The sequence below is a fragment of the Aquarana catesbeiana genome, linkage group LG05 (assembly GCF_042186555.1).
Source record: "Aquarana catesbeiana isolate 2022-GZ linkage group LG05, ASM4218655v1, whole genome shotgun sequence".
Lineage (NCBI taxonomy): Eukaryota > Metazoa > Chordata > Amphibia > Anura > Ranidae > Aquarana > Aquarana catesbeiana.
Window position 1 is genome coordinate 60,815,173 of NC_133328.1, and position 26,402 is coordinate 60,841,574.

General features: G+C 41.7%; 1 protein-coding gene across 2 annotated transcripts in view; it reads left to right on the forward strand.

Annotated features, from left to right (window-relative positions):
- Positions 1-26,402, forward strand: part of MYO3A (myosin IIIA) — a 285,335-nt gene that overhangs the window by 100,009 nt on the left and 158,924 nt on the right. For both annotated transcript variants that reach the window (XM_073629787.1, XM_073629788.1), the window contains exons 13-17: positions 5,038-5,121; positions 18,137-18,339; positions 20,580-20,678; positions 20,781-20,895; positions 23,003-23,129. In XM_073629787.1, the coding sequence (XP_073485888.1) occupies positions 5,038-5,121; positions 18,137-18,339; positions 20,580-20,678; positions 20,781-20,895; positions 23,003-23,129 (628 nt within the window). The remainder of the gene's footprint in view (positions 1-5,037; positions 5,122-18,136; positions 18,340-20,579; positions 20,679-20,780; positions 20,896-23,002; positions 23,130-26,402) is intronic.

Here is a 26,402-nt window from a genome sequence, read left to right on the forward strand (position 1 = left end):
TCTACTAAGCATACTTCATGTTTTTGTCTATGCCCCGGTTGGAGAAATTTCCCATAATTTCTAGTTCTGATACAAAGGAAGAGGAAATCTCAGCAGTGTTGGTTATGTGTTAAAATGAGAGATTGAGATCTTGAGGAATGTAGACTTTATATTTACTTGCATAGAAGAGCCGCATACATGTGTGAGAACAGCATTACAGGAGAATGGGAAAAAAAAAAAAACATCCTTCCTGTGCAGAATACACAAAAATACATAAACACACAGATGCTAGTAGATCACTACAGCGCCATCTATAGTTTGGAGTGCATAGTACATGCTGTTGCACTTCCAACAGCAAGTTGGGTGACAAGATAAAAAAAACCTGACAGTGGCTCTAACCCTTTACTCCTCTATACAAAACAAAAAATATTTATGGTTTAGCTTGAGCTCTAAAGAGTTTACTTTATTCAAAGGTAATAATGGTTTAAGTAACATTTTTTTACTCCTCTGTTACATATTAAAAAAAAAAATCATTAAAAAGCCCAGACCCCCATGTAGTATCTCAGTGACGGATGAGATAAGCTGGGAGCAGAGTAGTATAGGGAGCTGGGGGATGATATGCTTGCTTCTACAAACCTACTGGAAGTTTCCATGTCGTCCAGGTTGACCTTGTCATTACTGAAATGTTATTCTTCAAATGGGGCTTCCAGAAGTTTGTGCTTATTTGCATGCTAATGAAATTTTACTGATGCATTTTGTAAGGCTACATTTTTTTCCCTATGACTCAGCGTGTCCCTCTGTGACTCAGTTAATCCTTCCTCTAATCTGTGTCAGCTCAGCACCAAGAATTATGATAACGGTGACGCGATTGAAGCCATAGGCAATAAGACAGACGCTGGGGCTGCGTTCTCAATCCTCTTTTTGCAGCAGATATGATAGAACTGTTGTCCTAAAAGGAAACTGTAAGGATGTATTGTCAATTTTATTTAACTTTACTTTAACCTCTTTAGAACCCCACCACCACCAACACCATTGTACTGCGGACGAGCGGCTCCTACAGGCAGAGCAACGTACCTGTACACTGCTGGTCTCTTCCAGGTACAGGGCGCACACATGCAACCCCCCTGATTTTGGGGATTTTGTCAGCAGGTCCCAGCCAATGATTTATGACCGTGACCTTCTGATTGGCTGTGTCCAATCCCACCCCAGAGCCCTATGTTGATAAACAACACAGGGCTCTGTACTGAGGAAACAATCTTTTGGTTTCTTCTACCTGTAAAGGAGGGAGGAACAAAGAGATTTTTAATAAAAAAAACAGCACATAATAGTTTCATAGGGAGTTATTTACTAAAGGCAAATCCACTTTGCACTACAAGTGCAAACTACAAGTGCAAAGTGCCCTTGGAAGTACAGTCGCTGTAGATCCGAGGGGGACATGCAAGGAAAATATAAAGCAGCATTTTTGCTTGCACATGATTGGATAATAAAATCAGCAGAGATTCCCCTCATTTCAGATCTACCCCTCAGATTTACAGCGACTGCACTTCCAAGTGCACTTTCAGTGCAATTTCAAGTGCCCTTTGCACTTGTAGTGCAAAAGTGATTTGCCTTTCGTAAATAACCCCCAGAGTTTCATAATTAGTCAGGTTGAAAAAAGACACAAGTCCATCTAGTTCAACCATAAAAATAAATAAAAAATAATATCATACAATCCCATATACCCAATCCTTTACCCACAGTTGATCCAGAGGAAGGCAAAAAAACCCAGCAAAACATGATCCAATTTGCTACAGCAGGGGAAAAAATTCCTTCCTGATCCCCCGAGAGGCAATCGGATTTTCCCTGGATCAACTTTACCTACAAAATGTTAGTATCCAGTTATATTATGTACATTTAGGAAAGAATCCGGCCTTTCTTGAAGCAATCTACTGAGCTGGCCAGAGCCACCTCTGGAGGGAGTCTGTTCCACATTTTCACAGCTCTTAAGGTGAAGAACCCTTTCCATATTTGGAGATGAAATCTCTTTTCCTCTAGGCATAAAGAGTGCCCCCATTGTCCTCTGTGTTGACCATAAAGTGAATAACAACACCAAGTTCACTATATGGACCCCTTATATATTTGTACATGTTGATCATATCCCCCCTTAATCACCTCTTCTCAAGAGAGAATAAATTCAGTTCCTCTAATCTTTCCTCATAGCTGAGCTCCTCCATGCCTCTTATCAGTTTGTTTGCCCTTCTCTGCACTTTCTCCAGTTCCCTGATATCCTTTTTGAGAATTGGTGCCCAAAACTGTAATGCATATTCCAGATGAGGTCTTACTAATGATTTGTACAGTGGCAAAATGATATCTCTCTCTCTGGAGTCCATACCTCTCTTAATACAAGAAAGGACTTTTCGCTTTTGAAACTGCAGCTTGGCATTGCATGTTAATTAAACTTATGATCTACCAAAACCCCCAGATCCTTCTCCACTAAGGATCCCCCCAGTTGTACCCCCCCCCCCCAGTATGTACAGTACATGCATATTCATGGCCCCCAAGTGCATAACTTTACATTTATCAACATTAAACCTCATCTGCCACATAGTCGCCCAATTAGACAGTGCATTGATGTACCTGTACACACATTAACACTTGTTAGGCACACTTAACCCCTTGATTTGCCTGAAATGTTAACCCCTTCCCATACAGTGTCATTAGTACAGTGACAGTGTATAGTATTCTCATTGTATTAGTGTCACTGGTGATCTCAGTCAGTTCCCACCCAGTTAGTGTCAGATTGTTCGCCACGCTATCACAGTCCCACTGATCACATCATTACTAGTATAAAAAAGAAATACAAATTTCAGTATATATAACATAGTTTGTAGACGCTATAACTATATGTTCCTCCATAGTTGTAAGGACCATGCATTGAGGGAGAGTTCTAAAAGAGCAACAAAGCATGGGGGACGTTTGGCAAATGTGACTGTTAGCAAGTGGGGGTTGTTTCTGAATTTTTTAATACCCAGTAAATGCTTAACATTGCGTGTTTGCTCACCGACTGCCTCCATGTAGCTAAAAATCCAATCATCTCTATATAAACTAGCAGAAAAAAAAGGGATGTGGCATGTCTAATGTGTGCACATCTCATTCAGCTGTGTGTGTATAGTGGTTTGAACCAAATTGCAGAATATCACATTACAGGCTATTCACAGCACAGTAATTATTTACTCAGGAGATGTGGTGGAGAACTGCCCTGAGGACACCACCTGCTGTCTGTAAGCAGTACATGTTAAATACTTATATGTAACATTTCATATGTAAAGAGTAACTCCACTTTTGTTGAGAAAAAAAGCAAACAATCCCCTCTGGGTTTTACAAAGGATTTTACAAATGTTGTTGCAGATCCCTACCTGTTTCTGTTCTGAAGAAAAAGCTGTTTGTTTTGTTAATGAAGTGAATCTAAAAAGAGTGACCTTTTCATTATTAAAGGAGTTGTAAAGGCAGATGGTTTTTATCTTAATGCATCCTGTGCATTAAGATAAAAAGCCTTCTGTGTGCAGCAGCCCAGCTCGGCCCCCCCTAATAATTATCGGCGCCCCATCCCTGTCCAGCGATGTCCACGAATGTCTCTGCCGTCCAATCTTGGCTGAGACACAGCAGCGGTGCCATTGGCTCCCGCTGCTGGCAATCAAAGTCAGCCAGCCAATCAGGTGAGAGAGGAGCCGGGGCCCAGTCGCAGCTCCGTGTCTGAATGGACACAAGGAGCTGTGACTCATCTCGGGTGCCCCCATAGCAAGCTGCTTGCTGTGGGGGCACTGAACAGGAGGGAGAGGCCAGGAGAGCCGAAGAGGGACCCAATCAGAGGAGGATTTGGGCTTCTCTGTGCAATTCCACTACACAGAGCAGGTAAGTATAACATGTTTGTTATTTATAATAAAAAAGAGACTTTACAATCACTTTATCTAGCTGATGCACTAGTAGTGTACTAATGAGGAAAGTTGCAGTGTCTGCATCTTTTAAGAAGTAATTAATCCTTTGGGAATATCTCACCAAAAAAGTTTTTGTTACAGAGGGTGCCTAAAATCTGACTTGTATCTTTCTGGGAAAACCAGTAAGTCAATGACACAAGCAGGAAATTACTTTTGTAGGGCGGTTCCATACACCAACTGTGTACACACACACACCTCCAATTTGCCATATTGCATTAAAATTTACAGAAAATTACAGCACTGCAGATTAAAAACAAAGGTAATTTTTAATAACATTCAGTTAGGCCTCTTTCACACTGATGATCCGTTCAGGTCCACCTGTCAGTTTTTTAGGCAGACCTGAACGGACACGCCATGGAGGTCTATGGAGCGTCGGATGTCAGCGGTGACATGTCCGCTGACATCCGACCCGCTCCGATCCAAAAAATGTGACGGTGGACAAACCTACTTTTCCATCCGTCTGCGGATCGGATCGGGTGACGGCGGACTCTACGGTCTGTCATCATCCGATCCCCCATAGGGGAGAGCGGCGCTCTGACAGGTCCGTCGGTGCACAGTGTGCAGCGACGGACCTGTCATCTGCCTGCTTAGCGGGGATCGACAGAGCGATCCCCCGCTGAGCGGAGCGGGCTCCGTACATGGACACGTCCATGTGAAAGAGCCCTTACAATATGGCTTGTTTAACAACTGTTTATACCATTTGTTTAGTAACTATTTTTTCCCATGAAAGTGGAAACAACTCAAAAAATGATTGAAAAAAAAATTGTATTTTTACTTCTGAACATGACAGGTAAGGAAAGTACCAGAAATCATATATTTTCCGTGTAAAGCAGAACTTCTTCAAAAACAAATGTTAATTTTGGGCTGAGGGCTAATATAGCATAACTTGAATATTGGTAGTCACATACACATATATATTTTTTCATATATGTTTGTGTATATTTTGTGCTTTTGTTCAGCCTAATAAACACTCTTCCATTTAACATACAGAGAACCAAAACAGTTAAAGATTTCTAACATTGATGCATTTCATTTTGAATTCCATCATAGAAAAATACACTTATATTTGCTCTTTTGATAACAGTGCATAGTTATTTCTGGAGAAAGCGGGGCAGGAAAGACAGAGGGAGCTCATCTCTTAGTCCAGCAACTCACTGTACTTGGAAAGGTAAATTACTTTTTTACATTTTTTATATCTGTTTGTATCTGTTTGCTTGTTTTATTTTAACCGGAATGGCAGGAATTCCGCCACTTTATAAAATGTGCAGGCATACTGTGAGTAAAGTCCAACGAGGTGCAGATCACCTCATGGACTTATCTCTTTAATTTACATCTGACACTTTTATGCAAAATAGCTTTGCTACATTTCTGGAGCTTCAATGTTGGACCTTCTGGTTTCAGCTCCTTCAGCTGCAGAGTTGCATACATGTGGGCAGGTGAGGTAGTGGTATAATTGTTTTTCACATCCTCCATGTTTTTCTATGAACTCTTTGGGCGCCAAGTGCTGGATCATATGGAAGGCCTGCCCTGCGTGGGTTCTTCTGGGCTACGTTAGGCACTTGTTTACAAGGACACATGGGGTGCTTTTGTTCTGTGTCAACTCCGTCAATTCCCTGGGACAAGGCTGAGGCTGCCGTGCGGGAATACTCTACCTTAAGGCCTCTTTCACACATGTGGACCATTCATTACATCATTTCAGTCACATTTTCTTTAAAGCGGATGTCCACCCAAAAAAAAAAAAAATGAAGCAGCTACACATACTGCAACTGCTGGCTTTTAATAATAGGACACTTACCTGTCCTGGAGTCCAGCGATGTCGGCACCACAGCTGATTGCGGGTAAGGGAAACAGGCAGTGTAACCTTATGGCTTCACGCCAGGAACCCTAGTGCGCATGCGCGAGGCCCCGCTCTTCTCTCCTACTGGCCTGGCAACAAGGGAAGGAGGTGGGAGGAGTTGGGAGCACCGCAGTGACGTCATGGGCCGGGGCGCGGAATTCCGGAAGTGGGAACAGGATACCTGTCAAAGATATCCTGCCCCCCCGCCCGAAAGGTGCCATTTGGCACCCGGAGGGGGAGAGGAGACAAATGAGCGGAAGTTCCACTTTTGGGTGGAACTCCGCTTTAAAGAAAAAACGGAAGTTTACAGCCGTTTTTCATCAGTATCTCATCAGTTTCTTATCAGTTTTTTTTAATATCCACTACCAAAGCAAAACGGATGCAAAAATTGACCTTTGTCCATTTTTTGTCTGTTGTGTTTTTTTAACGGAACAAAAATAGGGCTTTGATCCATTCCAAAAAATGGATGTGGACTAATGTGGATGTAAACTGATGTAAATGGATGATCATCCGTTTACATCAATTTTTCCATAGATATGGATTGACGTCCATTTTTCATTGTCAACGGATGCATGAAAAATGGACAAACGGATAGCGAATGCGTGGCTTATAAGATGGCGGATGCATAATTTCCAGGCTCCGGTCCCCGTCTCTCCTTCCGAGGCTCCCGCGCCACTCTGACTGCACCTAACGCCATGGGAGCTGCACCAAATACTTTCGTAAGAGCCCAGGCATCCCATGGGTAAGATTGGTTATCAGAAACACATCTACCAACCATTCACAAAGTCGCGGACTTCACAGATCATAGAGCAGTTTCTGCTTAGGCCACAATCCCCGGCCTCGGGTACTTAGGACGACCCGCCGGAACCCACGGACCCGCTAGCTCTCACGGTCGGGTCATCCACAGGGAATCCCCTGATGCCACAAACAGGGCCCACCATGGCAGTCACTCTGGATGTCCTAGATGTAAAGCTGCAGGCTCTGTTAAAAGATTTAACCCATAATATTACCAGGGAAGTGGAGAAAATCACACATGAACTCGGGGGGGAAATTACTCAACTAGGGGAACGTACAGATAACCTTGAAAATAAATTTGGTGAACTAGTGCAATATGTACATGTTCTGGAAGAAGATAATGCTGCTATTAAGCATACAGTCTCTCAAATTCAAATACAGCAGGAAGACTTGGAAAACAGGGAACGCCACCAAAATCTACGGATCCGTGGAGTCCCTGAATCCATAAATGGTAAGGAGATACGTTCTTATTTTTTGGGCCTTTTTGTCACCCTGGCCCCCCACATTCCAGATATTGACTGATCCTTCATAGAGCCCATAGATCTCTGGCTCCCAAACCACCACCAAATGCCAATCCCAGGGACATTATTGTTCGCTTTCACTACTATGAGAGTAAAGGAACCTTCATTACAGCCACCCATAACAGAAGTTGCCTGGACTACAAAGGTACAAAAATTCAAATCTTTAGTGATCTATCACCCATAACTCTGGCTAAGCGACGGAGTCTGCGACCTGTTACTACCCACTTACAAAATCATCAGGTTGTTTATCGTTGGTGATTCCCCTTTTGTCCGTCGGCCTCTAAAGATGTGGTACAGTACTCAATCTGTGATCTCTACGAAAGTGAAGCCTTCCTACGTGACCTAGGCCTCCCACCACTACCTGACGAAGAGCTCCAACTACCGCTTCCTGCCACCCCTGGAAAGATCTGGAACCCAGTGCGGCAAAGATCACAGAAAGCTTCCTCCACTCCTCAATGGGCTACTTTTTCAAGAAACCCCACCTGATGGCCTTCTACTGAAATCATTGTTGATCTGTTTTTACACAGATGATTTTTGCTCCATCTGCGTGTTTCTGATGTTGATGCAAAGATCTGGTTTCTACATCTGTGGGATTAATATCACGATCACTGATATTTGTTTGGTTCTTCACTATGTTTAACTTTCAAGCACTTTGGAAGACGACGGGACCTACATGCCTGGTCTTGTGAGCTACCATACTCCTCTCCATTATCCTTAGCTTTGGCCTTGGATTCCTGAGGGTTTGGATATCCTCAGGCCACTCACAAGTGTTGTAAAACAAGGAAAACGGAGGCACCTCTGGGTGCAGACTTTAAAACAATTTAATAAAAAGGCAACAACAAGGATTGCACTCACATTTACGAAGAAGGTATCAAGCATAAAAAAGTCCCAAAGCAATCAAGGGGGTCCGTGAGGTCATCTCTCCCATCCGTGGATGTGTGTCCTCTGTCTTGTTCCCAAAGCGCTGGATGTATATTGGCCGACAGCGAGGGAGAACACCAGAGCGAGGCTTGAGAAGCAAAAAGTGTTTCGGGCAAGTGATGACGTCACACACTGTGCGACACGTTTCCTGAGCCGGCTAGCCGTGAGTGATGTGACGGCTGCGCTCCTTTGTCAAGAGCTTGACAAATGTGAGCAAATGTGAGTGCAAACCGTGTTGCCTTTTTATTAAATTGTTTTAAAGTCTGCACCCAGAGGCGTCTCCGTTTTCCTTGTTTTACAGTGTCTTTTTGGGAATATGGTTTTCACTCCCACCGGAAGGCTGCCATGAATGTGGACTCCACACATCATTCCCATCATCCATTTTGCTGTGTCACATCATGGACTCTATCTTCATTACCATTTTTAAATTAAATTTTATTTAATTCAGAGTTCATTTATGTACAACATTGTTATATGATTTGGATTTTTCCTTTTAATTTCTTTTTTTGACCTGTGCTTATCTACAACTCATATTTTGCTTGCTGTTCTCCTAAATTTTTTGGTCCTTTATTCATCAAAGTTTTTTCTTTTCTTCTGTACACCATGGACTCTACCTTTAGGTTTGTTTGATTGGATGGTGATTACATTGCTTACATGTATAGCCAATTATGGCTTTAAGTATTTTCTCCTGTAAAGGTTTAAACTCTATACATAAGAGATGGTTAGCTTTGAAAGAATTCACATCTTACAAAGCAGATGTGATCATGATTTGGGAGACTCATTCTCGAGCAGAGGGATCCTTTAAGTTTGCTTCTAAATTATTTTTCACCACCTTTGTTGCTTCAGATCCTTCTGTAAAGGCTGGTGTAGCAATTTTGATAAAACGTACATGTCCACTGCAGATTTAATCATCTTTCTTGGACCCTCATGGTCATTTCATTATCCTGAATTGTGCTTATATGACTACAACTTTTACCTTTTTACCTTAATATCTATGCACCTACCTCTGGGCAGATAAGGTTTCTTACAGAAGTACTTGAGAAAATGCACACCTTTTTACAACCCTTCATGATCAGAGGTGAAGATTTTAACATGTGTATGTCCCCAACTAAAGATAGACACACTCCTTTCCAAAACACTCCACCATCTCATATCCATAAATTGTCCACATCTTGTCCAGCAAATTCATTAGATCCCTTAACCTTTTTGACTCTTGGCGGGTTAAACATCACAAACATAAGCAATTTACATTTTTTTCTCCCTCACATAAACTCCACTCCCATCTAGATCATTTCTTTGTATCTGCCCCCTTATTAACACACTTTGTATCCTCTGAAATTGACCCCATAACATGGTGAGATCATGCACCCATACTTTTGGATCTCTCCTTGTCTGCTCTGACTAAGAAAACATGCCATTGGCGTCTCAGTGAATCCCTCCTGCAGATTCCAAAAGTTAAGGATAGTCTCTTACAAAAACTGTCTGAGTTTTTTCAACTCAATGATGGCACAGTGTTGGAGACTTCCACCCTATGGGAAGCCCATAAGGCTTTTTTTTAGGGGCAAATGTATCTCTGCTGGATCTCATTTAAAATGGAAGTCCACTTTTCAAAAAATTTTATTACTTGACCAATTACGCACTGCAGAGATGCGCTTGCTCCTCTCCCCTACAGCGGCATGTCTACGTGTTGTTGTCTCTTTACGTAACCGTATTAAGTCTATGGATATGGGTAAGATCTCAAAGTCTATGTTGTGGGCCAGACAGAAATTGTATGAATATGCCAATAAACCTCATAGAATGCTTGTGCAAAAGTTTAAACCCAGTCCTTTTCTCACCATACCTGACTTCCTTCCACAATCTGATGGCATTCTGACTTGCTGTCCTTGTACTATGTCCAAGGTTTTAGGTGACTTTTACCATAAGCTATATAATTGTCTGACTGCGGATCCACATTACAAATTCACACAGACTGAATTTTACTCTTTCTTTGCCTCCTTGCAGCTTCCTAAACTGTCCCCTAAAAATCGCTCTATGCTTAATATACCTATTACAGCTGAAGAATTGGCGGAAGTCAAACTCTTCAGCAACCTATCTCCATATCAGATTGGGATAAAATTTGGGGAGCTGTTTCTAAAGTATCACGATGTGTGGCGCAGAGAGAGACTGCTTACAAAATCCATTTATTTTGGTATAGAACCCCAGATATTTTACATGCTTGTAATCCAGAGACTTCACGGATGTGCTGGAGGTGCGGCACAGAAGTAGGTTCTCTTTATCATATTTTCTGGAGTTGTTCTCTTATTAAACTCTCTTGGGCTTTCGTTCAAATTCTTCTACAAAACCTATTACATGTGCCCATACCTTTAAACCCCATGCATTATTTGATGGGCCTCCCCTTCTGGGTATCCCCAAACCTGCAAGAAAGCTCATGGCCTTTATTCTATTAGCGGCAAAAGGAGCAATTCCATGTTTTTGGTTACCGCCTTCCTCTCCCACTAACTCCCAACTCTTATCTAACATAGCTAACGTACGCAGGATAGAACATCTCATTGTGTTAATTGAAGACTCAGTTTCACAATTTTATTAAATTTGGGAGGTCTGGGATGCTTCTGCCTATTGCTCTGAAGTGTTCCTTCCAGAACATTAGACAGATGTCTCTTATGACTTAATGATTATGTTTTGCTGTACCTATACATTTTTATGTTCTGAGATCCATGGAGCCTTTCTTTTTTTTTCTTTAACCTCCTTTTTATGTTCAGTTTATTATCTGATATGCAACAAAAAGGAGAGAGAAGGTTTTCCCCACAACGGGGTTTTTAGGCAGCACAGTAATGGATGTAGTCAGTATTGTATGAAAAAATATAACAATTTTATTAGAAACTATACCATAAAAGTTAAAAAACGATGAGCTCCAGTGGGGAGTGCTTAAAAACTAAATGGCTGAACATACATTGGCAGACATATATTCATAACACAATTCCTATCATGAACATAAGACCTGACGCGTTTCAACCCTTAATAGTTGGGGTCTTCTTCAGAGGTTCGGTCTGCTAGAGAGAGCATATAAATAGCATTGGTATATACATACATAACTTTCATTATATAACAGTAACTACATTCATGATGTAATGCACCAATACAGTATAGTTACCAAATAATGTATGTCCAACAGGCGAAAGAAACTTCCCACATGGAGATCCCTTAAAAAGATATGCTGTATTTCCCTCCCAACCCGAGGGGGAGCTCCGGATGCCTCCACCGCCACCTCAACCCAGACCGGGGTAGTGAGAGGCAAAGTGACTTACGAGAGGCCACACACTTAGGCACCGCCCGCCAAAGCAAACAGCCGGCCGACGGGCGCAACAACCACCTAGGATGAGAAATTGATGAGACTGACTAAGTATACACCCAAGGAATAATAATCAGATTTTTGTAGGCAGAAGCAACCACCAAGGGACCAGAGTCACCCATATGTAGTATCTATAGTACATGTGGTTCAGGCCAAACCAAAAGGAGTTTCCAACCATATTTATATGGTATGTCTTTGGAGGCTAATAGAATAAATAGTATATAACTATGAAGATATTGGCAAAATACTCTTTTCAAATGAAAAAAGTGGGGTAGTGAAGGGTATGGGAAAAAAAAGAAAAAAGAAAAAGATGTGAAAATGGTAGGAGCATGAGATCATCAAGCAAAGAAAAAGTGAGGTGTGTGGGAAGGGAGTGTGCAGTGAAGAGTGAGCAAGGAGGTGATGGGGGGGGGGGGGGAGAGAAACAATTTGTGATGAGGTACACGCATATTTATTACCTCAACAAGTGCTAGCCATTGTATGTAGCTGCATCAAGGTGCCCCATGAAGACTAGACTGACACCTGTTTGCCAACCCGGGATTGGTCACAGGTCATGTGGGACTCAGAGGGTTAATATCCAAACTTAAGTCCACTAGTCTAGAAGCAAAACAAAAGAAAAGAGTGTTTTGTATCTATGGAAAAGTATAAGTACACTATAATTATGAGTAGTCAGACAAAAAAAATAAAAAATCAATAGCAGATAACAGGGTCAACAGGCCCTGATTGCATGGGGTAAAACAATGATGCAGAGGCATAAGGCTAGAAAGGTGTACTTACTGGGTAGTGACCAAAGATGGTGGCAAAGAGTGATAGCAGACAACGGAGAGTGTGTATGATCCTCCAGGCAGGGAAGGAATTGTGAGTCTATTGCCAATAACATTTATATATCCTTGATTGATTAAGGGTGTGCATAGCCTGTCCCACCCCATCCCAGGTGTGTCCAGTCAGCCAGCAGCTGCGTGGGGGGCAGCATGGCTGCCATTCAGGCAGCCGTGTGTGGCCTCCCCGGCGTCCAGGAAGAGCGTCAGCCCCGAAGTCTCGTCATTCTCGCCGAAATCTCGCGATACCCATGACGTCACGTCGCACGCGCGGGGCCCCGCGCATGCGCAGTGGCGAAGGGTGTCCGAGAATGTTCAGGGACGCCGCCGGCAAGGAGGGATGGATCCCCAGTGCGGCGCTCGGTGGCCACCCGAGCGCCAAACGGGGAAAGAAGGGGGGGGAGGAGCCGTCTAATCGTGTCGGCCCATTCCCCCCCCCCCCCTTGCCGGGAAGGCACGTCACCAATCACCCCCGCACTAGGAGCGATGGTGGAGAGAGCACCAGCGCCCCCCCTGGCTGGAGGGAAATAAACACACATACAGAGAACATTGTATTTTAGACTCATCATTGTTGGATTCATATTACTGTTAATACATTACATACAAAAAAGGAGAGCGTCAGTAAAAAAGGAGAAATTCAATCATATGTAATTGGTAACCTCATAGCATCAAATTGAAAGGTAGAAAATCAATAAGTCAAAAGAACAAAACAATATGAAATAAAAATAAAATATACAAAAAATATATATAAAATATATCAAAAAATATTTTTTGATATATTTTATATATATTTTATATGTCTGCCAATGTATGTTCAGCCATTTAGTTTTTAAGCACTCCCCACTGGAGCTCATCGTTTTTAACTTTTATGGTATAGTTTCTAATAAAATTGTTATATTTTTTCATACAATACTGACTACATCCATTACTGTGCTGCCTAAAAACCCCGTTGTGGGGAAAACCTTCTCTCTCCTTTTTGTTTCAATATCTAAGGGGTGAGCAGCAATTCCTTTCCTTCTCTCCAGTGTCTTTTCCTTTTCTTCGATTATCTGATATGCTTTCTCTGTTATGCTGGAGAACTAGATTGTATTAAGTCAATTGACTATGGATTCCAATGGGGGGGAAGTGTTTTTTTGAAGCACGTGATTAGAGCCAGAGGCTCTAATTGGCTTGAAAAAAGGGTGGGCTAGGGGCACAGAGCACTGTGCCCCAATCCCACCCAGTTGTGTGATGATAGCGAATACATTTTTGCCACTTTCACACTAAAGTTCCTCCCCGCCAATCAGGAGGCAGGTTGTGAGCCAAAGTGTCAGGCAATCCTATTGGATGCCTAGCGCTTAGGCGGAAGAGGAGACAGTACACTGTAGGATGGAGGAGCAGACACCAGAGCCGCCGCTGCCCGCACTCCACAAGAGGAGGAGAGGACACCACAGCCCGGGACACGGGTAAGTGGTGGTTTTTGTTTTTTCATCCATCCTCTGCTGGTCTCACACTCAAGGCTAAACCGAGCTCACTCAGTTTCTCTTGTGGGGCCAAGGACAACTCCCTGGTCTCCTCGGGGTACTCTCTTGACCTGGATCACTGTCCTAATTTATGTCGCACAGGGCAAGTGGGCCAGACCCAGACAGGAAAACCCGCCAAAACAATCAGGAGAGTGGGCAAAACTTTAACCCCAACCCTCCCAGCCGGGACAACACCCACTGAGTGCTTCAGCCCACTTACATGCAGCTGCTGTGCCTGCCCCTCCCTTCCTCCTGCCCATTCTCAATGAGCTTTGTATTATGTAAATGCATCACAAAATACAAAGCCTTCTGTCAATGGGCAGCAGAGGCAAGGGGTCGGTAGAGCTGCTGTGTGTGAGGAGACAGTGTCTCTGCTATCATCTGGAGTGTACAGTAGATCGCTATCCTTCTGGAGCTCCATAAAGCTGTCAGATGTAAATAAAAGAGATACATCCAGGAGGTGGCATGCACATTATTGGACTTAATGCATGGTATGCCTGCACATGTTACAATGTGCCTGAACTCCCTGGGTTCAACTTTAAGTACAAAATGTTTAGTGTGAAAAAAGAATGAGGGAATTTATAAAGTCAAACATATGAACAACAAGTAACTTTCCCACCAAGAACAATACAGTAGATGATGAGGCTTATGTCCATCCTTAGTCACATCTCAGCCCCACTAAAACTTATGATGTTCTTCCACATTGGCCAGAAGGTAAATCTAGCCTATGAATATAGACAACATGTGCTCTACCCTGTGGGTAATAATTGCCACACCCATGGAGATTTCCAACATGTAGACAAATTGCTGTGTGTAGTACTATTACCCTTGTAAAACACAGATCATCACCTGCGACATTTAAATCAATTACCCCTGTTGTGAAGATTGGGCTATTTATGGCCACCAACTGTAAATGTAACATATGGAACAGATGTAATGGAGTAGAGGGAAATGTGATAGCAGCTGGTAATTTGTTTTGTGCAATTGTAGTTAGAAGTAGCAGTTTGCTAATTTAAAGCCCACTGATGACTAGGTCTGATATAGTGTATGTGGCTGTATGATGTGAAAAAAATATGGCAAATAAAATGATTAATATTTGACAAGTTTATGGTGAGTAGAGTTTCACAGGTAGTTTCCCAGGCCTCACATGACTATTTGACAGAGAAAGGATTGCAATTTAAAAGCACATATTGCAAATTCAGTGACTGGTAAGCCACTGTTGTGCTGAATATAATGCAGAATATGCAACAAATTCTACCAAACCATTTTTTTCTTTGTTGTGCTGTAGAAAAGATTGTGCTAGATTTGCAGTTCTACAAAGTTGGTAACGCTCTCCCTCTTGGTGTCTCTATATGGTATTAGCATATTTTTTGTATTAGATGAATGAAATGATAAGGTGAGGGCCCATCTACAAGATATATGCCCTGGGCCTACCATTGTCCTAAAATGGTTATACTACCTGTAGACTACCTCACTCTTACTTCTACCCTCCCTCATCCCACAAATACTACCTAATCAATTCTTCTCCAGGCTGACCTCCCTTACATTAGGAGTAGGCAGTAGCTCAAAGTAATGCCACGACTGAGCCGCTGGTTACAAAAGTAAGTCAGCAGTGTGCTAACAGTTACCAAAATATGTCTGCTGTTAGCTTTTCCATGCTCCCTTGCTGCCTGGTCACCCCCCCAACACACATCCTTGAAACCTGTAATAATTTCTGAAAGTTTATTTATGGCTTATGGTCAATATGCTTTCCTTAACCATGCTTGTGGGAGGGAATGGGGGGAGAATAATGTGGTTTCCGTGCCTATAATTTTATAGGGAATCTATACATAGACACACATTGAATATTACATCCAAATATCAGAATGCCATGCATTGTGATGCTTGCCACCTCCCACAAGTGTACAGGACCATTTAGCCCCATACAGAAATCAGTCCTGCAGTTGGGAGACTTTTGGCATACTAATATAATTTCATTAAAAAAAATATGTAGCAGTCAAATTGCAAATCCACATCTGACCACCAACTAATGCGTTTCATTTGCATTATATATAAGGCCTCACTCACATGGGCACATAGACCCTCAGAGCATTAATAGGCTGTGTGTTTATATGGCCTGAGCCACCAGGTGCTGCATACAGGCAGCCTATGTAACTAAGGCCTGGTTCACGCTATTGCTGTGGTTGTGGGTTCCCACATTGCAACCACTTGCAGCCAAAACACGCTGTTCTTTAAAAACAAGTTGGGCTGCCATTCATTCTTTAAGCACCCCCTCGATTGCTGGGAAATTGCCTGGTGCAAAAGTACCAGGCGATTTCCCTGTTGCTGCATTATGAAAATGGTGCAGGAAACTTTTTCCTGCATGAAACGCAGGCACAGCAGCCTATTTAAATGAATGGGCTGCCATGCCTGCACAAACGTGGGTGCAGTAGCGTAGACTAGGCCTAAGGGGACGCAGCAACTGCACGGACACAGCCACTTGTCCTAATTTGACTGGTGTGCAGGTGTGGGTGAGCAGCCCCGGTTGCACACTGTCCACTTTGTCCCTATACAGAGACTTGGGCTGCCTGTACGCAGCACCTGGTGTCTCAAGCCTCATAAACTCACAGCCCATTCACAGTCTACTGGTCTCAGTGTCTATGTGAATGAGGCCTACTAATTGCAAAAGCTTGTATTATTAACTGTCAATACTGTATTATTGAAAGTCTATAATTAACGTGGATACTGTGAGCCATTGTGTAAATAAGGTTTCTCTCTGGAGAAGTTAGTACTAAGCTTCTAAAAACTATGGCATAAACAAAGCTTCTTTCAGGTCTGAAATTTACACAGTAATGCTCTGGGAATTTTCACTGCAAACACGAGCCCATTTAACTTTAATTTAAAGGTGATAGAAATGATATTTGTTTTCCAATAATCTTTAAGGGATAATAATGATATTTACTTAAAGCAGCAGAAAGTCTTACACAGTTAAATATTGGAATTCTGTTACATAATCTTTGAAAACATCTCAACATCTGATAATGATTTTTTTTTTGTCAATTTCTTGTTACCAAACCTTATTTAAAGGAAAGGAAATAAAATTATAGACTGATCATTTCTTTGTCAGTGGGCAAACGTACAAAATCAGCAGGGGATCAAATACTTTTTTCCCTCACTGCAACTGCTGCTTTGTTGCACTTTCAGAAGAGGCAGTCAGCAATGGCAGCCCCTGTGTTTCATATATGGTAGGTTTACTTTAAGTTGAAGTAGATTAATGGCTGTCCAACACAGAGCCTAGATTCAGATGGCTCTGTGCATGAACCAAAATATGCCTGGCTGCACCATTCCTTCTTTTGGGGTGGGGGAAAATGGTGCCCTAGGTAGTGTGGCAGGCTAGCATTTCAATTCCAGGGTCTGGCCTGTAGTGTATAGTGGAGTGAAATATTAGTTGGGCATCAGTCACTTTAATCTTGTTACCTTTTATTGATGAACTCAATTGTAGGAGAGAGGGTTTAGGGGTGCAGAATACCCCAAAATAGCATAAAATAGGACAGGTATTCTGAAGTATTAGTGGGGCCTTTAAAGCGGCCTCTTGTAATTGCTGGCCTTGTTAGAGAAGCCAGACAGATCTATGACCCTGTAAGAAGAATTATAGTCTTTAATTGCTGTGGTTCTCTCTCTCTAATCAAGATGTCCCTTGGCCCTCTGATAGCAATTAAAGATACCTTGATTTGGGGGTGACTTTAATCCAACTTCTCTTTAACATAAAGATCCCTTCCCTGCCCAGCTGCTTTGCCCTCTGGACTCCGGCACATGCCCTGAGCTTGTGGACAAGTAGAGACACACACTAAACACACATCCTTTTTTGGAGAGAAAAAGATGGAAAGAACACTCTGGAATGGTGACCTAAAAATGTATAATTTGCCAAACCATACCTCCGAACAAGGACCGTTTGGCCAGCTTCTGTCAGATGAGCTTGCTGGAAAACTAACGGCCGATCGACTCCCAATCAGCACTCTCATTCAATAGTGGAGATCGCTGATTGGAGTGTTCTGGTGGGGAGGGGCTGTCACAACAGTTCAGCAGAGGAGATCAATGTACCAACTTTGCATAGTTAGTTCAGCGGCTCCGACCGGAGCTGACAGTTTTTTGCGTTCAACCTGCTGGGTTGAATGAAAAAAATAACTCATAGTGTGTACCAAGCTTAAGGAAGCAGAGCCAAGAAAAAAGGTGAACAAAAGCTCAGGTTGGTTACAGCCCAGCAACAAACAAACTAAATTTGATTACAGACACAACAGTATAAGGCAGGGTCCCAACAAATACAATATATGCAAAACCTTCTGCATCATAGTGTACAGCCTTAGAAGGTGTATGTGCCGATGAACAAAGCTTGGTCTAAGTGATTCTAGTTTAATGCATGTACTGGTTTTCATATTAGTTACTGTTGCTTCTAATTTTTAGGCAAACAACAGGACATTGCAGGAGAAGATCTTACAGGTGAATAACCTAGTTGAAGCCTTTGGAAATGCCTGCACTATCATTAATGAGAATTCAAGTCGCTTTGGGAAATACTTAGAAATGAAATTTACTAAGAATGGCACAGTGGTAGCAGCACAGATTTCAGAGTACCTTCTGGAGAAGTCCAGGGTTGTCCACCAAGCTATGTAAGTGCTGTACGCGATGTTGTGGAATCGAGTCAAGACCACTTGTCTGACTGCTGAAAAATAAAGAAATATATTAACAACTCCTGTGTTTCTCTTACAATTCCAACTCAATCCATTTTTTTCTTTTAATTTTGAGTGGGGAAGAGTGGGGAAGAGTTAGAACCTCTGTCTAGAGGTAAAGTGGTTCTAAAGGCAGAAGGATTGTTATCGTAATGCATTCTATGCATTAAGATAAAAAACCTTCTGTGTACAGCAGCCCCCTCAGCCCTCTTAATACTTACCTGAGCCCCATCTCAATCCAGCAATGTTACACGAGAGACTCTGCTGTCCAGGACTCTCCCTCTACTGAGATGGCAGCGAAGCGCCATTGGCTCCCACTGCTGTTAATCAAAGCTAGTGAGCCAATAAGGACAGAGAGGGTGCAGGGCCGGGCCTCTGCTCCGTGTCTGAATGGACACAGGGAGCTGCGGCTTGGCTTGGGTGCCCCATAGCAAGCTGCTTGCTATGGGGGAACTTAACAGGAGGGGTGGGCCAGGAGTGCCGAAGGGGGACCTGCGAAGAGGAGGATCTGGGTTGCTCTGTGCAAAACCACTGCACAGAGCAGGTAAGTATAACATGTTTGTTATTTTTAACAAAAATAAAACAAGACTTTATTATCACTTGAAAGTGTTTCTAAACCCAAAACAATAAAATCAGTCTGTATATACAGTAAAGCATGCTTGTTATACTCACTGTGGAACCTAAGGGGCTAATCCTCTGCATTGTGTAAAAAGGCTGTTTGATGCTGTCTTCTCCATTCCTCCCCTTCTTCCACAGTTCCCAAAATTGTTTCGTTGATTCATTTCATAATTCATTTAATTGAGTTTATTAATTTTCTAACTAATTACAAATTTTCAGAATGATTCAAATTCGGATTGGTCAAAATACGATTGACCGATTTGAATTCTGTGTGAAGAATAGCTGGTTGTTAAGGAGTTGGCTGGGAAGCCGGCCGCCGCTTCCTTAACAACTGATGACTCATCATCTGTCAGCGGGCTTCCTCGCTGAGGGCTGAAAGAATGCCGGCAAAGAAAACAATAGAAAAGTCAGAAAAAAAAAGCATATGCCCCCCCCCCCCAATCCATACCAGGCCCTTCAGGTCTAGTATGGATTTTAAGGGGCACCCCACACCAAAATTTTTTAAAAATTGGATTATGGGGGGCCCCCATAATCCATACCAGACCCTTATCCGAGCATGCAGCCTGGCGGGCCATGAAAGGGGGGGGGGAGAGCAAGCGCTGCCTCTCTCCTGAGCCATACCAGGCCACATGGCCTCAAAGCACCTTGTCCTCATGTTGATGGGAACAAGGGCCTCTTCCCCACAACTCTGGGTGGGGGTCTGCAGATGGGAGCCTTATTGGAATCTGGAAGCCCTCTTTAACAAGGGGACCATCAGATCCATCCCCCGCCCCTATGTGAATGAGTGTGGGTATATAGTACCCCTACCCATTCACCAACAAAGTGTAAACAGTGAATAAAGACACAACACAAGGGTTTGACAATTCCTTTATAAAAAATTTTAAAAAGTCCCCCGAAGTAGATCCATCGTCAATCACGACGACCACTGCCACCGCTGGACCTGAAAAAAGTAAAAAAAAAAAAAAAAAAAGGAAACCTCCAGCCTGGTCAAAGGCTCCTGCAGACTGCTTGCTGCTCCGTCTGACATTTCTTAAATAGCTGACCTAAGCGTGTGACTCTTGTGATCACATTGACCCAGCATGCCCCGAAAAACTCTATTTAAAAAGCAGGGTGTGCTTTTTAAAGTGCAAACCCACTAAATACACAGAATAATGACTTAGAAAGTTTACCTTGTTCCTACTAGTAAAGGATCTAATATGCAATTACCGTGAGACACTCAAAAGCTATGTTCCTGCACCCATCCTTTGCAGATGTGACAGAAGGAAAAGCCTCCACTATATCATGGTACCTTTGGAAAGTCTATAGTAAGCCTGGTTACAAACAGGACCAACAAAAATTACATTTTTTTTCACATACACTGCAAAATTGGAGGTATCGCAACACCTTTTTTTTTTTTTTTTTTTACCACACAAATAGTTCCACAGTTTCTTAAAGGAAAACGGAGACATTAACTATATACTGTATTTAACAATTATTATTTACTTTTATTATCATTTTAGTAATAATGCTCGACGTTGGCATGTCATTACTATTCATGTTTTTGTTTTTTGTTTTCCCAACAGAGGAGAGAAGAATTTTCACATTTTTTATTATATTTATGCGGGCTTGTCAGAGAAGAAAAAACTCGCCCATTATAAATTGCCGGAAAACAAGCCTCCCAGGTAACTCCATCAATTATAGGAAGCACGTTGCCAAACAAAGGCAAGATATTGCTTTATCCTGACTCTGAATTAAGTGCTAATCATTTATCTCTCCACTTTCAGGTACCTACAAAACGAGCATATTAAAATGGTACAAGATTTTATGAATAACACATTCTATAAAACTCAATTCGACTTAATTGAGCAATGTTTCAAGGTAATAGGCTTTACAATGGAGGTGAGTAATACGGTCTCTTTTCCTTGCTATTTAAAAATGGCAGCTAACTTATTAAGTGTGTATGTACACTGATAAAAGGAATATGTGTGTTATTTTTTCATGTAATATAAAATATTGAAAGAAAACTAAATATTTTGTTATGAGGATATTATTTATGAACCCGTCAGCCAGTTTATACTTTTAAATAGAACCTGATTCCTCTGCTTAGAGAGAACCGTCCAATCAGAACCTCTCTATCACACAGATTCCATCCTGCTTTACAATTGTGGAAGTAGTGGGCGGCGAAAAAATGATGAAAAAATGAAGCGTAGTTTAACACTATTATGATGCCGCGTACACACGATTTGTTTTCTCATCGGAAAAAGATATGACGGCTTTTCCGACGGGATTCCACTCAAGTTTGCCTTGCATACACATGGTCACGCAAAAGTTCACTGAAATTACGACCGTCAAGAACGTGGTGATGTACAACACTACGACGAGCCGAGAAAATGATGTTCAATGCTTTCGAGCATGCGTCAAATTGTTTCCGAGCATGCGTAGGGATTTTGCGCGTCGGAATTGCCACAGACGATCGCATTTTCCGATAGGAACTTTTCCCGACTGAAAAATTGAGAGCATGCTCTCAATCTTTTGCTGGCTGGAATTCCGCCAGCAAAAGACCGATGGAGCATACACACGGTCGCATTTTGCAACGGAAAACGCTTATCGGTCTTTTGCGGGCCGAAATTCCGACCGTGTGTACACGGCATTAGAGTACAACTAATAACTAAGGCTGGCCATACATTATGCAATTTTCTTATTCAAATTCCTTTAGATTTACCTTCAACTATGTAGTGCAAGGGCCTGCTTGATTGCATACAAATTGAAAGTGTTTAGGTTGGAGCTCATATTACATAGTTTTGGTAAATTTAAAGGATAATTGTACAAGAAATTTATATAATGTATGGCCAGCCTAAAGCCAGCCATACATAGTTCGGGTTGGAATTTTTAAAAAAAACGAACGATTTTCTAATCAATGATGGGAGGATCGTGTGAGAAATATAATCAAAAAAGAAATGCGCATGACCACAAGAATAGAAAATTCCCGGAAAGAAAAGAAAATTCCCAACCAAGCCTTTAAAATTCCCAACCAAGCCTTCAATCCCAGAAATTGAAGGCTTGGTTGGTCGAATTTTGAAATGGTGGCACCATCAGATCACAAAACACAATAAATTTCTGATTTTTGAAAGAAAATTTGTTCAGAATTCGACCCATGTATGGCCTGCATAAGGAAAATTTTTTTTTTTTGGGGGGGGATATTGTGGAGAGAAATTACAACACCTGTCAGGTTTCTTATTGCTGACTAGGGTCTATGTATCTTTCTGTACAGTTTGCTGGCAGGGACAGGATTTTCTACTCAGGCTGTGGCTGCTTTCTAAAGAAAATGAGACTTTGTTTTAATAAACCTGGAATGCATTTAGCTGAGTCTAACTGAAAATTGAATTGGGTTTTAATACTCAAAGCAAGGAATATTAATGCAAATGTAAACTGAATGCTACAAACTGAAACATCTCTAAATGACATGTATTAATTGGTCAGTGTTAGAAATAGGAAAAAATATCTCCAATTAGCTCTTCTTGCAGGTTCACCACTCCTGGCTCGCTCACAAGGATAAGGGAAGGACTTCCACTATCCTTGTGAGTAAGTCAGGAGTGGTGAAACACATCAAGGAAGGTTGGTTTTGGGTTGGAGGCATCACTGTATGCAGTCAATTCACTGATTAATAAAAACACTGTAAGAAAAGCTAATTGGCATTCGGCTGATATTTTTTCCTATTTTCAATGAGGAGTGGAGATGGACTGTGATGGCCGGCACTTAGGTTGTCCATGTGCAGGAGGGACCAGTTTTGAGCAGAGCTATGGAACTGTGTGTGTTTCCGATGGGTCAGTCTTGTTATAAGTTAACCACTCTGCCCATTTATCCTTGTATTCCAATTACATATTTCTAATTCCATGTCCTGTTTCGCAACCACCATTCATGAAGTTGTGACCACAAGAGATGAAATGCAATACTAATTATAGATTTGTTAACAAACATGTTGTGATTGTGTCCAATTTGGTTACAGGAGCTGGGAAGTGTGTACAGCATTCTTGCCTCTATTCTAAACGTGGGGAACATTGACTTCACTTCAGTGGCTTCAGAGCACCAGATAGACAAAAGCAACATTACCAACCCATCAGTACTTGAAAACTGTAAGGGTCTTCTTTTTCTTCTCTATCATGATTTGCACTTACAATGTACTTGAAAATGTTTTGATTTGGAAATGCTTGTACTAGGGACTTAACCAGCAGCATGCTTGTATACCTTGGGTAGTCAGGGCACTCCATGGAATAGTCAGCTAGCTAATATGCCCTTGGGCCATCAGCTGTTGATTTGACCGTACTAGTGCATCCTCCTGCTGGTTCCTCCTTGTTTTGCAACCTGATGCTGTTCCATGGTCCTTCTACACTGCTGCTGTTGGTTACGGTTGCATTCCTTTTCACCTCCTGTGCCCAGATGCAAGCACTGGCATTCTCTATATGCCATCATGCATGCTGTGCATGGAGGTTGAGAAGGAACACACCTGTGCATCAGCAGGTGTCAAAGTTATCCTGATCGGTCTGATTTCCTAAACGTGTTTTCATCTCTCACATTGCTTGTTGTAAAGTTTATATAAGTAACTATTTTGCTATTTTTAAATTAATATACAATATATATTTATATTGGGGCTAATTTAGACAGAAGTAAATGAACCTACCAGCATGTCTTTTGAGTATGGGAGGAAGCCCGCACCAACTCATCCAGGTAGTGTCATGGTTGGCATTTGAACCCATGCCCCTAATATTGCAAGGCATACCTATGTTTCTGTTCTCATTTGTGCTGACCTTGCTTGAACATCACCTAGCTGTGATCTATGACTACACATTTGCTCATTGCTGCAATTGTGCCTTGTTAAGCTTTTTATTTTCTGGCTAATCCCCTGTTTAAGCTTCTGACTCATCCTTATCACCATCTATGCCAAGCACTTTTGACTTACAGCTGATTTACCATGCATTCTCTATGAGCATTCTGGCTCATATACTCTGATCCCTACAGCAGGGCTATGGCTATGTTGCCCAGGCTGTAAAATTCACCAGTACCAGTGTGGACTAAAGCATCCTTAAAAGGTGGATGTTAAAGGTGAAGTGTAGTACAGCATTGATTATAGAGCTTGGAATAAAATCTTACAGGTAGAAAAGTCTAGGCACCAATAGGTTCCTATTAAATGCTTTGTAAATAAACATTCACAAATGGATGTCAGGCTGTTGGCGGACAATCCGACCGTGTGTGTGCTCCATTGAGCAATTGTTTTCGGACTTTACGCCAACAAATGTGTGTTGTCGGATTTTCCAATGTACAAAATGTACAAAAGTCCAAAGTACAAACACGCATGCTCGGAAGCAGAAGCGGTCGGTCTTGTAAACTAGTGTTTGTAATGGAGAATTAACATTCATGACGTGGCAAATTATGAAATCTCCAAATGCAGCGCACAATTCTCTTCTTCTTTAATGGGATAATAATGAAGCTGCTTTGCTGGTGATACTGATGGAGTTATTGCAAACAAATTTTCAAAGGCTTTTTTTTTCTAATGATGATATCAAGAATAATATTATTATGTTTTTTTTTATTTCTGCAAGTTACCACAACACAATTATCCCGTAGTTTTTAAGATCAAAGATACAACTATGTTGGTGTCCCTTGTCAATTTTACATTGTATTTTTTAAAATGTAACTGCCTACTCCCAAACTGTCATTTGAAGTAAAACACATAGCCAAGTATTATTCTACACATAATTTTTTATTGTGCATTAAAAAAATGAAACAAATAAAAATAGACATGCTAACTGCCAATAGAACTTAACCAAAAAGTGCATTCTATGCATTCAAAAATATAGAAAATATACCAAATCAAATTATTATTCAACCAAAAAAAAAAAATGTCAAAGCAATAACTCCAAGGCCAATAATAAATAACACGTTATCTCCTCCGATTCCGCAACATGTCTGGTTGACGCTGTGTGCAATTGGGAAAATCCGGACAGCCGCACTCCAGGAGATTATAATCCAAACTTCTTTATTGTAAAATCAGGAACATGTCATACAGTACATCATGAACAGAGTGTACAGGCAATCAGCTTACGTGTTTCGCACTTATGCCAAGTGCTTATTCACTTGGTTGACGAACGGCCGTTCAGAAACGAACTGAAAAGCGCTATATGAAAAACGCGAAAACAAAAGCGCGAATCAACACTCACCAAACTTCTACAAACAGGAAATTAGCAGAAGGAGCTCAAAGGGTGGTGCTAAAGAGCTGAAAAACCACATAGTACGTCTAGTACGTCACTATGTTTGTAATTGTTGGCCAACATTTGTGTGACCGTGTGTATGCAAGACAAGTTTGAGTCAACGCCCTTCGGACAAAACTCCGCGGTTTTGTTGGCGGAAAGGCTGATTGTGTGTATGAGGCATAAGACTGGGATGCCATTAAAGTTCATGAGCGTGTAAAGGCAGGTGTCCCAATACTTTTGGTAATAGAGTGAATTTTTTGAATTTTTTTTTTTCACCTGTCAAATGATTTGTGTTTTAGTCCAACAAATGTTTCAGCTATAGTTACTGCTTTATTTCACCTTTCCTAATCAGCATATTTATTTTGGTGCCAGCGGGGCAGCACAACAGTAAATGGCAGTCTCTGTATATACAGGTTTACTTTAACCAAATCTTCATCACAGGCAGATTTCAGAAAGTGTCAAAGAAATAGAGCACATCTGATTTTCTTCCCATTAAAAAAACTCGGTGTATTGTTTTTAGCCAACAGCAGCAAGTTAGTCTTGAAACAGCAGCCGTGCTTCAGCTCCTGAGGTTTGATACATATTAACATAATGGATTCCGATGGAACAACAAAAGAAATGTCACATTTAAAGAGCGCTCCTAAAATACTGCTGACACCTCATCACACAGTTTATATTTCTATAATACTATTTTTGGCTGTAGGAAGATTTTTTTAATAGACAGTCTAAGTCTGCAAGAATGCATGCTAAAATGCACAATAAGTATTGCTTGAGCAAAAAAAAAAAAAATCATCAAATTCCTCATACTTTGCAATGTGGCCCAATTTTTTTTTCTTTTACCATATATAATACTGGGAGGATCCGTTCTTGACCTTTGGTCACTGTTCCCTTGGTGGATACCCATTGATGTTATACATTGTGACGGACCAATGCCTGATTGGTCTACATCGGAAACCGTGTATGCTGATTTTCTTCCCTGGGTGTGTTACGCCACAAGCTCTGTTGACTCATCAGGGGTATGCCTAGTTGGGTTCAACTTGTCTGGGTGTTTTTGAAGCACCTGATTAGAGCCAAAGTCTCTAATAGGCGTCAAAAAGGTGACCTGTGAGCGCCATGCTAGGCGCTCGCAGGTCACTCAGATGTGTTAAAAAAGTGAAT